Source organism: Corapipo altera, unplaced genomic scaffold (genome assembly GCF_003945725.1).
Source record: "Corapipo altera isolate COAL_440 unplaced genomic scaffold, ASM394572v1 359, whole genome shotgun sequence".
Lineage (NCBI taxonomy): Eukaryota > Metazoa > Chordata > Aves > Passeriformes > Pipridae > Corapipo > Corapipo altera.
This window is the reverse complement of record NW_020884948.1, coordinates 1,130,085-1,145,429: the sequence shown is the minus strand read 5'-3', so window position 1 is coordinate 1,145,429 and position 15,345 is coordinate 1,130,085. Positions and strand designations below refer to the sequence as shown.

The following is a 15,345-nucleotide window of genomic DNA, read 5'->3' as shown; positions in this document are numbered from 1 at the left end:
AAGAGTAGCCTTCAACAGCCACTGACTGATTTGTACTCCCAGACAGGCAGAAGTGCTCACAGAAATGTGTTTTCTTGAAATTTTTCTCATCCACTACGCTTTTTCCAACTGCTTCAGAGTCTAGGAGACAAAACCACTAACATCAGAATATTTATTCATGCAGATAAGACCTTATTTCTGAAAGGAAGCAGGAGTCACCTATATTTATAAATGTATATGTATTTTTATATATTCACATATGTATGTATATTTACATATATTTCTGTGTCTTCATATGTAGATTTTGTACATTTACATATAAATATGTATATGAATAGCTGTCAGGGTTGTCAGCCAGCCGCCGGAGCCCGGTGCACCCGGTGGGCCGGCGGGCCCCGGACTCCCTGCAGGGGGGACGCGAGGCGCTGCGCAGGGGCGGGCGGGTCCCCCCGCCGACCCCGAATTGCGGAGCCCTGGCGGGGACGTGTCCGGCTTCCCAAGCGAGCGGCGCGCAGGCGCCCCGCAATTGCCAGCCCCGGTGAGATGCTCTCGGACGTGGGAAGGGGATCGCCCTGCCTTTCCCTGCCTTCTGTTTCCTTTCCGGTCCCTCTGCACCACTTTTCCTCCAGACCCCTGGCTGGGATTCGTTACTATTTTTTTTACCTTGTCGCTATTTTTTTTTTTTAATGTTGTCCCCCCCAGGGGAACACGTTTATAACCCGCTCTCTGTAGCTCCCGCTCCTGCAAATAGCGTTATTGGAACGGAGACCCGCCTGTTGATTATCCCCCACTCCCCTTCTCTGAGCTTCCACCCACCCTTTGCCCCCACCCCACTTCCGTTTGATTCCAAACCTTAGGATGGTGTTTTGGTGTCATTAGGAGATTAACATCCCTGGAGCACCAGGGGAGGAGGAGTAGGAGGAGGAGGAGGGTGGAGGGGAGAGCGAGACAGCAGGCAGGAAGGTTGGCACATTTACACGAGTGAGGCTCTCCTCCCGCCGTCTCAGCCACCCTCGGCTCCTGGGTGGTAGCGGAGGGGGCGTTTGCCGGCGCGGCGGGTTGCGGACGGCGGCTGGGGGGGTGCGCCCGGGACCCGCGCCCGCGGAGCGGAGGACTCCTGAGCGCAGCCTCCCCCTCTTTTATGAGCAGCGAGGCGGCGGAGTGGCAGCGGGGGACACCAGGAGGAGCATTTCTTCCCCCGGGTTTATGAATGGCACTGACATGGAGGAAATACCGTTTCAGAAAGTCAAGACCAAGAGGAAGAAGTGCTGCCACTGCTGCTGCTCCCCGCCAGCTGCTGCGGCGTCGGGAGCAGGAGCCGGGCTGGGGGACCCCCCTCCCTTGGTGCTGCTGGATGCCATCGCCTGCGAGGACGAGTTTGACTGCAAGGAGCTGGAAGCTCTCTTCCAGAGCTACAACCTGAAGCTGGAGCAGACGTCCACCCTCAAGGCGCTGGCCGTCCTCATTGTGCTCACCGCCAGCCTGGCCCTGTTGGAGCTGCTCTCCGGCCCCAGCCTGACTATCTCCAAAGGTTCGCACCCAGTGCACTGCATCATCTTCCTCTCCCTCTTCATCGTCACGAATGTCAAGTACCTGCAGGTCACTCAGCTGCAGCAGATCGTCAAGCTCACCTTGCTCTTCAGCTTCACCTTCTCCTTCCTCTGCTGCCCCTTCTCGCTCGGCGCCTACGGCATGGAGCCTCCCAGCGCCCCCGAGCAGGGCATGTGGCAGCTCATGCTGGTAACCTTCGTGTCCTACTCACTGCTGCCCGTCCGGACTCTGCTGGCCATCGTCTTCGGGCTGGTGGTGTCCGTCTCCCACCTCATCGTTACCGCCACCTCCGTCAGTGCCAAGAGGCAGCGGCTCTGGAGGACGGTGAGAGAGGCCGGGCCGGGCTGGGCGCTGCAGCGCCGCACGGCTGCGGGGTGCCTGCCCGCCGGGGGGAGGGAGGGCAGAGAGACGTGGAGCGGCCCGGGGCGCGGCGGAGGCTGCGCGCCCCTCGCCCCGCGCCCCCAGCCCGGGCGGCGGCCGAGGAGTGCCCGGCGTGTCGCCGGCGGGGAAAGGGCGATCACGCACCTGTGCCTCGGGCGACTGTGTCTATAGTTCCCCAAAGTTTTCGGGAGGCAGGAGGGAAATAGATCAGCTCTGGGGAGACAGAACCTCTAGGCTTTGTCTCTCCAAGGAAAATCGGGAAGAGAGCAGTGGAGCCAGCTATACCGTGCCCACGCTTGGGGCAAGTTCAGAGCACCGCGTGCACAGTCGGTGCAATACAGCTCGTTATCAGTAACACCGCTTGGCTTGGTACAAACTTGGCACAGACAATAAGCTGCGTGCGGTAATAATAATTCCACGGAGTTGGCTCATATCCTTGCTGTCTTTCTCAGCCATGGACCCTTCATGCTGATACACACCCTATCTACGGGGAGGATTTGAAGACACTAGCTGAAATAAGTGGGACACTCACACAGGGAACCCCACATCGCTGCTCTCAGCAAGCGGGGCATTCCCCTTTCAGCTTCCCCAGGGCAGCTGCTGCCTCCTCTCCACAGTCATTACCTGCTATGGCAGTGAACTTCCTAGCTGTTCCCTTTCCCCTCTGAATCAATCCAGCAAAACCTCCCTCTGCAGCAAGTATCTTTGGAAACGTGCTACTGCACTCTCCCCTCCTCCCCCGAGGAGTTATTTATATCCCTGCAGGGCTTTCTCCGGCTCTCGTGGCCTGATGGGCCGCACTGGCAGGGGGAGGAGGATGGGGAGATAAGCGTAAGGGAAACGCTGGGGCTGACAGTCGGAGTTTGCTACTGAATGCTCTGTTATGTGGTGCCTCTGAACCACTGAGAGAGAGAAATTGAAAAATTTTTCTCTCCTTCCTCACATGCATTGATTATGTCTGCCCTCAGGGGAAGCACACAGGTTTTGTGATCCAGATTGTTGTTAAACAACAGTTTAATACATAATTGAAGTACTTAGTACATTACTTCTGCAGAATCCTGGTATTATTCTCCATGACTGTGTAAGGCTGTGTTGTGATGCTAGGGCGCACGCAACTGGCATGGGCACAAACACTGGCATAAGCAACATCGTACACCTTTGTGCCCAGAACTGTGAATTCCTGTCTTCTCCTTCCATGCTCACACAGACACACACCTCAGTGTGACATACATGCACAGAATAGAGATATACAGGGACAATCTCCGAGTTGGGTTACTGAGACAAACAGGATTATTCATGGCTTCACGCTGCTGAGCTGGTGGACAAAATAAATTGTATATTTTGAAGGAGAAGAGAGAGATAAGCCGAGCTTTATGATTTACCCAGATAATCTGATGGTCTATTTTTAAATATGTGATTTAGGGTTTCCATGAGAGGGAGAGCTGATGAAATGCAGGAGCGCTGAGAAAAGCCTTCCTTAAAAGCATTCAAAGGGATGCTAAAAATGCTAGAATATTCTTTTTAAGTAGAGCTGAAGATAGCTCTTTTTACTGCAGTACCAATTAGTCCTTATGGGAGTTCTGGCTATCCTGTCTCCCCTGACACACAGGCAGATTTTCCTTGATGCTGAGCTGCAGCTCAGTGTGGCATCTGCTGTTCTAGATGAATAACATAAAGAAGCTGACAATAATGTCTGCTGACTAAATTGTCTAACCAAGGTCATGAACGTGAAACATTTTGAAGAGAGAAAATCTGCTAACTCTCTCTCTTCACACTAGTTTAATTCAGTTATTCAACAGGTGAGAAGCTGGTTTAAAAATATGTAGAAATAGTTGACTAACATCTGATGTAACATATGTATGTTTCTTCTTCATCACCCTCTCCCTCCACCAGGGTAATTTCAGTGTTTTTTATGCAGTCCCCAGAGCAGTATCCTTTGCTGATAACAGAAGTTAGAAACCAACTCTGAGTCAAGCAAAATAACTGGTCTGTGTCCTTATGGTGCACAGAAATTCACACTGATTTGTGGCATATTTGTAAGGAAAAAGTCTTGTGATTTGAAGACTATCTCTGGGCATGGAAGGGACTCTTCCTTTACACAGAAGTTTTTTTCTTTTCCAAAGAACAATTTCACAATGGTTGGAAATTTAAAGATACATAAAGGCTGCATCATCTGAATTTTTCTTGTTTGACCTGGGAATAGCTGAGCCTTTTTTGTAAAGGCTAGAATCCCTTGCAGTCAGGATCTGCTTCCCAAACACTGGGTATTATCATGTCAAGTCCAGTGCTTGTAGACACAGCATGCAGATGGCCTGTCAAGGAAGTAGGACTGCTCTATGCAGAGTTGCAATAGTGTGAAAGGGCTCTGTTCTTTCTCCCTACCCCTTGCTCCATAGCCCCAAGTAAGTGGATGAATCAAAATTTTCAGATAGAAATCTGCAGTATCCAGAAATGCAGAAGCACCTGCACCAATCACTGAGACCAGTGTTCTGTTAAAAAAACCTATGATTTTTCTGTGGTTCAGGCAACTTGGGAACCAGCTTGAGAACCAATTTTATTTTTGTTTAGCCTGAGCTTTAGGAAAATGTGGATCTAGTAACTTCCACTGAAACTAAACTGGGAGGTAAAGTTGTCAGCAAGACAAAGCACTTCATGTTGTTTCAGGTTCAACCCATTAGGAAACAGGTATAACCAAGTCAAGGGATTTGTTCTGAAATGAGCTTTTGGATGCACATCTATTTCACTCTATCTGAGGAATCCCCATGTGCAAGTCTTTGAATGCCAAATGACTAACTTCGACAGTATTGAATCAGACCCTGAATGGGTCCCATGGCACGCTTAAAACTTGCATCCATATAAATGTATGAACTCTTTGCATAGTAAAACCAATCCTCTATGTGGCAGATGTTTGTCACAAGGTCTATAGAATAAAGAACATTTAATTTGCAAGTGATAGTTTTCCGACAGCACAGTTATCTATGGGTGGTCTGTGGAGATCATGTCATGCCATGCCATGTCATGTCACGTTGGAGTTGAGACATAGGTATGTGTAAAGGCAAGAGGAGAGGAGAAAAACTAGTAAAGGGAGATAATGAGTGTCAGGGGAGTAATGTTACAGAACTTGAGTTTCATCTTTCCACTCAATAGCTGTTTTTTCACCAAATGAAAGATTCTAATCTGCTAATATGTCCTGCTCATTTCTTAAGAGAAATGTAACAATAGATAGTATTTGTGTGTGTATGTGTGTGTGTATATATATATATATATATATATACATATAAAATAAGTGTGATATCAAAAATATGCAAAGTACTTGTGATCAACCTTGATTCCATTTGGAACAAGTTCATGTCAAAAGGCATGCTGACTTCACAGCTGTTTTTACATGTCTTATATGACACTGTGATGAGTATGTAAATGGAGTATATAACCAATATGGCATTGGTCATATTAGTTGGACTCTTTCCCTTCATTAGGAATCATGGAACAAAATACTCCTGCCATAAAACACGACAAGGAATCCACAGATGGCTGAATGTACAAATGAAGTTTTAACAGCTTGGACTCTTGTCTTTTTTTTTCTTTCTTTTTCTTTCCCTTTACAGCTTTCAGATATATGTTAGGTGCTTCAGAGCTGTTACAGAAATACAGAACCCTGACCCCAGGAGCTTAGTCTAATTTTTGTTGTGATGTAGTGAGTGGGTGTTATAGACTTTGAGGCCAGATGAGGTAAGGAAGACAAAGGCTGCTCACAGAAATTACTCAGTGGTGGCATTGACACAGTTTGATGCCTTACTGTTAAATAACTTTTTCTGTCCCTCTAAATATTTTTGTCCCTTTTCAAAAAAACATAGGCTTATTTCCAGAAAATTGAAAACCAGATAAAGTGGCCTTACACATCACAGAAGTCTTTGTGAAAGAGCAAATCTTTAGTGAAAATCAAATTACAACATGAATAAAAAAGAGCAGAAGAAAGCAAGGTGTTATCATAAACTAGGGAAAAAATTTTTTTCAGCAATGTGGTGAAATAAATATAGGTTTTGGCTAGTATTTTTTGATCTGTGTTTAAATCTGATTTTATGCATGTATTTATTTATTTGTATGATAGCACTTTTATTGATTCAAAAAGTATCAAAAATTGTAGTGGGGAATAGATAGTCTGCGTAAAGGCTAATGTGGGGGAAATTGCTATCTTTTATTTAAAATAATTAATTTAATACTTAAAATTGCATTTTATCTTAACTCTTTACAGGTTAGTATGATAGTAGTCTAGAATATTGCAAGGAATTGTCATGCCAAAATTAATCTTATTCCTGCTAGTGTTTAATATGTAATTAATGAACACATCACTGACAGAACTGTTAATTTCCACACCTTTGTCTCTCATACAGAAGGCAGAGCCTAGTAGCCTAATAAAAGGGGTTGTAAATCAAAGACAGCTCAGCTCCACTGGCATTATGATTCACTGCAAAGCTCAGGTTTCCTCCTTCATTCATATAAAATACTGTTGAGGGACTATACTAGTTCATTCTCTGTGGTGCTGTTCAAATATTGGTGTCAAGAATATCTCTGGTATTGCAAACATATCTATGCACTAATAATCTGTTTGAATTCACTATTTTTCTCTTTCCGGAGATGGAGACCACTGTTACTGAGTTTCTCAATATCTGTGTGTAACTCTAACTTCCATTTGACATTTAGTCCTTATTGAAAGATTGGTAGAAGTTTTTTCATTTTTTTTCTGTCCTAGTTAAAGTGGGATTTTAATCTCAATTTGTGGCATAGGGTTTGCCAGGTATTGACCATAGTCTTTTTATCTAGGCACTGAAGTATAGGATTTTCTATGGAATGTAGAGTTCAGGGTCTTTTTCCACATAGAAATGCGTATGCTCTTGGCTTCTGAATTTGCAGACTGCTGACACTGCTACTCTTCGTGGGTTTCCAAAAACTAACAGCATGCTTATGGTTCTGCATGGTTGAGAATACAAGAAACTTTTGGGAAACTGTCAAGAATCATACAGACTTGGAGAAATAGTAAAAAATAATTTATCTGAGAAGTTTAACTGTTATTAATAGGCAAGATCCCATTATTACTGAAGAAAAAGATGCAAAAGATGTTTTAATAGTAATAAAAAAAAAACCAGGTAGCACAGTTATACACTCAGTTTCTACTCTCTTTCCTTGATGTTATGCTCACCCTTCTCCTTCTTCTCCAAGTCCTAAAGCTGGTGGCTTCGTTCTGCTGGTGGTATTGCCTGTGTTGACAGCATTTGGAGTCTTTCACAGGAGGGAAGGGGATGTCTATGTTAATGGTTTCCTCTTTTTTGATCTAGGGTCCATTTGGGGACATTTTGGTGTTTGCTTACATGCATTTCTCTTTCTTTATTGCTCTACAGCTCCATGTTTCATCCAAATTGATATGTACTTCCTTTTATGTATGTTAGATACTTGTTCTTTGTTCTTTTGTTACAACTAATCCCAGATTTGTCTATCTTCACCTTCACATTTCTTTAGCTGACCATTGGGGAGTCATTTTTATAGCTATGGATGTTGTCTTCAGTACCAAGTCTATGCCCCACCTTTTGTAATCCCATGCCTGTATTCTACACCATCTCCTGCATCTCCACTCAGGTCTGTATTGTGTTTTCATAGGCCTACATTTCTACATAGTACATCATTATATTTTAGTCATAAAACTGCTGTGCTAGCATACAAAGAAAGGCAAAAGTAACATAAACGAGCTACACACGTCTGATCAATTAAGAAAAGTGTTTAAACAAAGTAAAACAACATGCATGGATGTCAAAAGAAATGTAGCCTGAGAAGCTAAACTTTTGGCCCAGAGCAAGCCTGACATGGCTCAGTCTGGAGAGCTCACAAAATCAATGGGTAGCGTATGGCTTTTTACATAACACTGGTAACACAGTGATAGCAATGGCAATATAGAGTATTACGGGGCTGTATGGTTGCAGTCCTTTTTAACATGTGTGGGGTTTAGACTGCCTCCAGATGTCTTATTATCGCTTTTACTTTAATGCCAACAAAGTGAGCTAAATGCTGTCTTCATTTCAAAATGGTAAAATACTGTTGTCTAGACCCTAGTTAATAGCAAAACTTTGCATGTTATATTAGTAATTAGGGACTGTACTTAATTTACTTACTTACTGTGTGGAAAAGTAGTTTTCATATGTGTTTGTGCAGCTCTGAGCTCAGGGGTTACCAATTTGGGTTTAAAGATTTTTGGTGCTTTTATAGGATAAGTTATGAAGGGTTTCTATTTCTTCTTTCTTTAATTTCTTTCTTTCTGAACGTGTAATTTTGGATATATTCAGAGCTAAACTCCTATGAGACAATGTTGATAATAGGGAATAGTTGTTCTTGATATGATATGCCATTTCTTCTTCTGGATTCAAACTTACAATTTTTCCCCCATCTTGTTTTCCCCAGTTTTTAGTATAGTGTAGTGCTTTTCTGGTCAGAAACAGTATAATACAACAACTAGATAGTGCAGATTTCAATTTCTTTTCACCTACTTTAAGCACAGCCCTGAATGTCTGCATGTCTACATTAGATGGCCCCTACTAACTAAAGCAGAAATGTTCTTTCTAGCGTCTTGTTATCTTGTTCTGTCAGTTTAGAAGCAGTGCATTCTTACAGTCCAAATTCTGCTATTACCATTCCAGAAGACATTAGCTAGCATAAAATAATGTTTTCTGTCTATCATTCTTTGTTATTGTCTTTTACTTTCTTAGATTCAAAAGGCCATACACTCCTGTCTTCACTTCCCTTTTTTGTGCTACTATAAATTAGTACAAAACATAAGTAAATGCAGGTGGCATGTATGGAAAGAGGGAGATGAATCAGAAAAGTGTTGTTCCTGTTTTCTTGTAAAGTCTTGGTTGTACCAATAGAGAATAATTGTTAGAAAGCCTTTTATGAGTGTCGGAAAGGAAAGGCATGGCTTCATGCAGGTTTCATGTTCTGATTAATTCATAATACATTATAAGAAAATTTGGTCTAAGACTTGAAATGTTTGTACTCTATGACAGGAAGAGGTCAAGTAATATTAACTCCTACAAGATCTTTGCTGTTGGGAAGGGGAGGAAAGGGTGCAAGTGGAAGAGACTGGTTCAAGTTCTGAGGCTGAGTTTTGTCCAGCTTGCTATGATGGATGAGTCTGAGACACCATCAGTGAGTAGAATATAACACAGGTTTTGTTTCAAAATTTCTGGAATAAGTGATTTCCTTTCTTTCTTTCTCCCTCTGGGAAATTTTTCATGGAAGGAGTTTGCTTTGCTTCAAACTTTTAAGATACGTACGTAGAGGAAATTGAGGAAACAACGTAGTTACTACTTTGTCCACCTGTTTTTATTCTGCATGAACTTAAAACATGAGCTGATTCCTGAAAGAAATAAAATCACCAAGCATATTATATATACAGAAAAGCTGTTTTCTCCCTATAGTAAAAAATCCCAGAAATGTGGATCTACTGTGGCTGTAAGGTAAGCCATGAAGAGTGACAAAACTGTGAGAAATATAGTTATTTCTTTAGTTGTGGTTCAGGAACTAAAGAAGTCTTTTGTCACCCAGAGATGCATGTTGCAAGAAATCATCTATATGTGGCTAATATGGAAAATGTTATAGAAGAGTATTTCACTTTAACACCACCTTTCAGACATTCGCTCTGGAGTAAGGTGTTCATTATTGGATTCAGTAACAAGTGACTGTGCATCCCCCTATACAACTTTATAGTAACACCTTTCTTACCATCGTTAACACATAAAATTAAGTAATGCTTAACCTGACAGTTGTGAATTTTTTCATAGGTTGCTCATTCATACACTACAATAACAGAGAAATGTTTGTCAATTTCCATAAATCTGCTTATGATTATTTCTTAAAAATGAAAGTAATTATACACCCACACAAAAGTAGAAAATGAAATAACACTAATAAACAGAGTTTTAAAAGAGATTTACATAAAATATAACCTTAATTTGAAGTATCAACAGGCTGAAAAAGAATATTGTGCTTGAGCAGAACTTGTGAAATTTTGTTGTCTTCTAAGGAATCTTTCTTTCTTTCTTTCTTTCTTTCTTTCTTTCTTTCTTTCTTTCTTCTTTCTCTCTCTCTCTCTCTCTCTCTTTCTTTCTTTCTTTCTTTCTGTACAGAGTTTGACATAATCCTTATAAAATTCAATGTAGCAAAATGAAGTTCCAGGTAAACTGGTCACTTCATTCAAAGGCCTGAGCCTTATCTCACTTTAAAACAGCAAAAACCACCTCACAGGGCTCTGGGGAGATTTACCTGATGTGCCAAAAATCCTTCTTGTCTGTAATAATCTCATCCCAGGATGTTTTAACTAAACAGGCACACCATTTAATGTGAACTATATAGGAAGTCAGTGTCTGCTTGTTTATGAAATGACGTGAAAGTAGTAATGGCACTGGAAAGTTATAAGCAAAAAAACCTGTAACAGACAGAAGCTGCACCATGATCAAATTCCCACTGTTGCAGGTTGTCTCTGGAGCCTGCTCTGCAGACTCCTGATCACTGCTGTCACAGCTGTCAAAGATTTGGATGCTACTCCACACCTGGCATTGTGGAATCATAGAGCTGTGGTACTATGTTTTGGAAATTCAGGACGACCCCTCATAGATGTCCTGTGTGGTTCGTGGTACTGGACTCTCCAACTTCTTGTGATGATGTATCTACTGATCCATGCTGGTTTAATGGAAATCAGCTGTCATTGTAGGGGCTGTGGGAGTTGAAGAAGCCTAGTTTTTAAGTTCATGGTTGATTAGCTATGATAAATGCTCTGTCATTCTTCTATGCTTTTAAATATAAGGAATAGTGATGCTTTTCAGAACAGATAAACAAACTAAGCATTATCTCTGTGTTCAGTATGTGAGTTTCCTCTTCCCACAGCTAGTTATGTAAATGACAGTGGGGAATGATAGCTGCTTGAGTTCCCCCAGATGGAAAGATTACGGTAGCTTATTTGGCCTTCTCCATGCAGCTCTCTCTATTTTAGGCAGCAGTAGACTGAGGAGATTGCAGCCGAGTTAATTTGCCTCATCTGTTAGTCAAAATAAACTGCTTTATCAATAGTCTATTTCTTCTTGCTTACACTGTTAAAAAGCTTAGTCTGATTTTTGCTCTTGAAGAGACCACAGCCTAAAAAGGGGAATCCTATTCTAAACTGCTCTTCACAATACCAATTAAGGTTAACACAATGGCTGAAATGGCTTTGGTAGGAGAGTAATATGATTTTCTAACTGGGAGTGCATACTCTTCTGGAATACCCATTGCTAAAAAGGATGTTTAAGAAGAAAGAGTGCACTTCATTTGCTGGGCTGTTAATCAGTTCCATTGCTAATGCTAAATTTGAAATCTAGAAGAGAGTGAGTGATAAAATTGTTTGTCATGGTTTTTTTTTTATCTCAACAGCATTATTTCTAAGCCTTATTTGATGTCTGATAGAAACATTAAGGGAATAATGAATGAGTTCTTGAATTCCCACTCACTAGTGCAAATCTTATGTGAAGTTACTATATTCATTTATTAGGCAATGTATAGTGTAAACTATAGGATTTTCTTAGCTTGCCTACGGCAAGCAGCATGAAAAATGAACCTTTCTTACTCTTGGACACCTTTCTACTCTTACTTACTTAGGAGAATATTCTGAAAAAATTAACAGTTGGTATTTTACTGTTAAGATGAACAGAAGTATTGAAATGGGCAATGCCCACTTGTGAGGCTATGAAATATTCTTTAACTGATATTTTTGTAGCACTGCTATGTTATCATCAGAGGATGTAATAATTTAAATATTTTTTTCTTGTTTGCTTCTTTTCTTTTTCTGTTACTGCTTTTGTGCAACCAGTCCTTGTCAGTTTTTTGCTGACTACCAGAGTTCTTGGTGCAATACCCTCTACTGAATTTCGCCCAAAAGGAGACATCAAACAGATACAAAACAGGGAGTATTCTTCTGGGGTGCAGGTGTCTGCAGAAAGGAGATGGATCTTTCCTAATTTCCCTAAAGGTGCACAACATTCAGTCCCAGGACTCTGTCTGTCTTGTCAGTTAGTGAGTCTGAAGTCATGCACCTTCGTTCCAAATCTCTGTGCTATCATTTGCAAAAGTCTCATTTTTTCAACACAATTATATACTGAAAAACTGGGCTTAGCTACTGATCATAAAGCTTTTTCTTCTCTTGGGAAAAACATATAATATCTAAGCCTAGTAAACTCAATTTTGTTTTCTTAGTCTGTGGGCAAATATGACTTGTTTTGTTAAGGCTACTTATGAGGTAACATGTATGTCTTACGTGGAATTGGTATGAAAGTTCGCAGGGCTTCTGCACCAATGGTATTAATACGTACAACAACAGAAAGTGAGGCAATCATCCTTCCAGGGCATTACGGAGACTTGCTACTGTGTTTGACTTTTAACATGTTGGGTAAATACTGTTGTTCTTAGAGTAGAAAAAGTCACATTGACCCTAAATCAGTTTCAAGGGAGAACCAAAGGCTTTGATTTGTCAGCAAATGACAGCAGTGCAATATGTAAGTAGATACTGGCTTCAGTATGAGCTAATTTTGTGTAACACAGCAATAAATGCAAAGTATGTCAAGGGAATTTTTTTTTTCTTTTAGGAATGCTAAAGTCATCTGAAAATTACTGGTACAGTAGTTCAAAAGCTGGCACCCAGCAGGCCTGTCTAGGAGTAGGTGAAGAGGGGAAAACCATTAGGGATCAGATTACTGATTCTCAGGAGAAATATTTGTCTCTCCAGCAACTGGAAATCTCACAGTTGTTTTCAGAGCTAGTTAAACTGTATCCTGTTGAAAAGTTTCTTGGGATCATGTAGATGCCAAAGGTCTACTGATGGCCTGGACATAATAGAATGCCACTGTATCATATACATAGTTGTAATGTAATCAACAACTGTAGATGTTGATTGGTATGATCAGTCTGAGCAGTTTCTGGGTTAAGTTTTGGGATTTTTCATGTGACAAAGGAATACCATAGGAAAAATAGGATCTAGTTAGCTTTCTCAGTTTTTGTCCAGCAGATAGAATGTTTCATTTCATACACCTCTCATGCCCTCTCTAAACAGGTAAATTTCTGGTCCAGTCCATCTGTTACGTAAACAGATACTAGACTTCCATTTAACAATGGAACAGAGGCTTGGTTCCACTATCCATTTTAAGGATTAATTTAGTCCTCAGACAAGGTGGAATGTCAGTTTCCATCAAACATAATGCCAAAGACAAGAACCAAACTGCATTTTGCTCCAGCCTGTTGAAGATGCTTTTGGGGTCTGCAGGACACTGTTCCAGCATGGGGTGCTCCATGTGCAAATCCTGACTCATGTTTGTGCCAGCTGTATAGTGTGTGCAAACAGAACAGGAACTCCAGCTAATACATTTTCTCCTCTGACTCAAGGAAACTGGAGCACAATTCTTTTTGTTCAGAACAGAAGAGTCTTCGTGACTGACCTTGGTGCACTCACTTTCTGCACTGTGGAGTCACTCCTATTCTAGGTCAGTTTTACCTGTGCCTTTCGTGAGGGTGGGTAGCACTCTGTATTGTCTCGCCTAAGGCACGCTTTTGGGAATGTGTTAGTCAAGCTTAGTCCTTACAAATCCCATGTCACACAACCAGGTTCATTTTGTCAATACAGCCTTCTAGGATGTAATCTCATCTCTGCGAGGATCATAAAGTGGCATTAAAATGCTAACACACCAATCAGATAAAAAGAGAGATCACAAAGCCTGGTGGTAACTGGTGATATCATCACATCTGCTATTTATGTTCTGAATAACTTGGAAACGCACGTGTGATGATGTGTGATGCTCAAGTAATGCCCTCTGAACAGGAATCAGAACTCTCTCATGTTGAAGGGTAGTGCTTAGACTTTACTCGACTTCAGGAACATCTGGTATCTAGAGTCTAGTAGGAAAGAAGTCTCATAGGTGAGTGATTAGTGTTAGACAAATAATCAAAAGGCCAGCAGTTTCTTTCTGGATTTCCAAAAACAGTCATTAATGGCCTAGTGTTATTCTGAAGCCATATATTAAGTCATCATTATCAGTGAAAAAAGTAGTCTCATGCATATGGATTCACCACTTTTCACCATCAAAACACAGTTGAAGCCCTGCACTGATTAGATAGGGAAGCTAATGTGAATTAGAACCAGCCAGGTAGGATGGGCTTCCAGATGGATGAGTTCTCAAGTCATGTTCACACCTGCTTGGGCTTCTGCACCAGCATGAAGAGACTGGGAAGATGAATAAGCAACCAGTGGGAAAAAAAATAGGTTCAGAAATGCCTTTTTTTTTACTCTTCTGTCAGTTTAAGTCCTTATGTTGTAACAACAGCCATGTTTTCTTCACTGCCAGATGAACTTCAGTGGGAATAGTGTTAGCCTGATGACAGCTTTTGCAAATGCAACCCAACTTTTCACTTTTTAGCTAATTATATATACCTTAATTTAGACATGGATGTTTGAAAAATACTTAAACCTGGTGTTATAACTAAAATTTTGTTGATTTAGTAGAGCTGTTAAAACAATGTTTCTCATTGATGGATCCTGAAACAGCTTTCAGCATAGATCCCAAAATTTTATAGACAATTTGAAAATATAAATTACTGTAAAGGACCAACAATCATACTTTCTTATTTTTCAAAAACCCTTTAAAAATAATATATAAGGGACTAGTTTAGTAAAGATGCCAAAAAAAGGAAGTTACATTTAAAAATGGCTAAAAGCAAATAAAATTTATTTAAAGATTTTGGATTCCTACAAAGGGTCATCTTTAAGTTTCTCAAAACTTTAAAAATTGCATCAGTGTCCATAAAGAAGTGGACCATTTATAACCAGTATGTTGGACTCAGTGAATGAATCATGAAATACATTAGTTCTGGAGCAGGTAAGGATGTATCTGGTATGGAGTACAGAAGATACTATATGAGATTTTGATATGGGAAATCAATAGGCTTTGCATGTTAGCTTGGAAATGTTATGTGAATATGTTATTTCTTTCAGAATGTACGGAAACCACATTGTCTCCATACAAAATAGGCAGATTCTATCTTACGCTATTAATTTGGCTATATTTGTTTCTGAATACCTGAGCTATAAAGCAGACCCTCAAAAAAAGGTCTTAATTTTGATAGCAAAGATGATACCCTGCAATAATCTGTGCTTTTCAGCACTCTTGCATCCAGTCACAATCAAGAGCAGATTGCACAGTACTGTTGTTGCATTGAAATAAAGATGTCTTGAGGTAAATTTGTGGAAAGCACTGAGGAGTGTTTGCTGAAAATTAGTGATGCAGTGCTATAAAATACACTATTTCTATATCTTGAAACTAGTCTTACTTTGCAGTAGTGTTTCAGGAAAGCACTGCTTGCTTAAGACACTTC

General features: G+C 41.0%; 1 protein-coding gene across 4 annotated transcripts in view; it reads left to right on the top strand.

Moving 5' to 3' along the window:
* The first annotated feature begins 328 nt into the window (after window positions 1-328).
* Window positions 329-15,345, top strand: part of ADCY1 (adenylate cyclase 1) — a 162,901-nt gene continuing 147,884 nt past the window's right edge. For all 4 annotated transcript variants that reach the window (XR_003530820.1, XM_027662823.1, XM_027662822.1 and 1 more), the window contains exon 1: window positions 329-1,854. Coding sequence is in view for 3 of the 4 variants with exons in the window: in XM_027662823.1 (XP_027518624.1) it covers window positions 1,186-1,854 (669 nt within the window). In the remaining variant the exon portion in view is untranslated. The remainder of the gene's footprint in view (window positions 1,855-15,345) is intronic.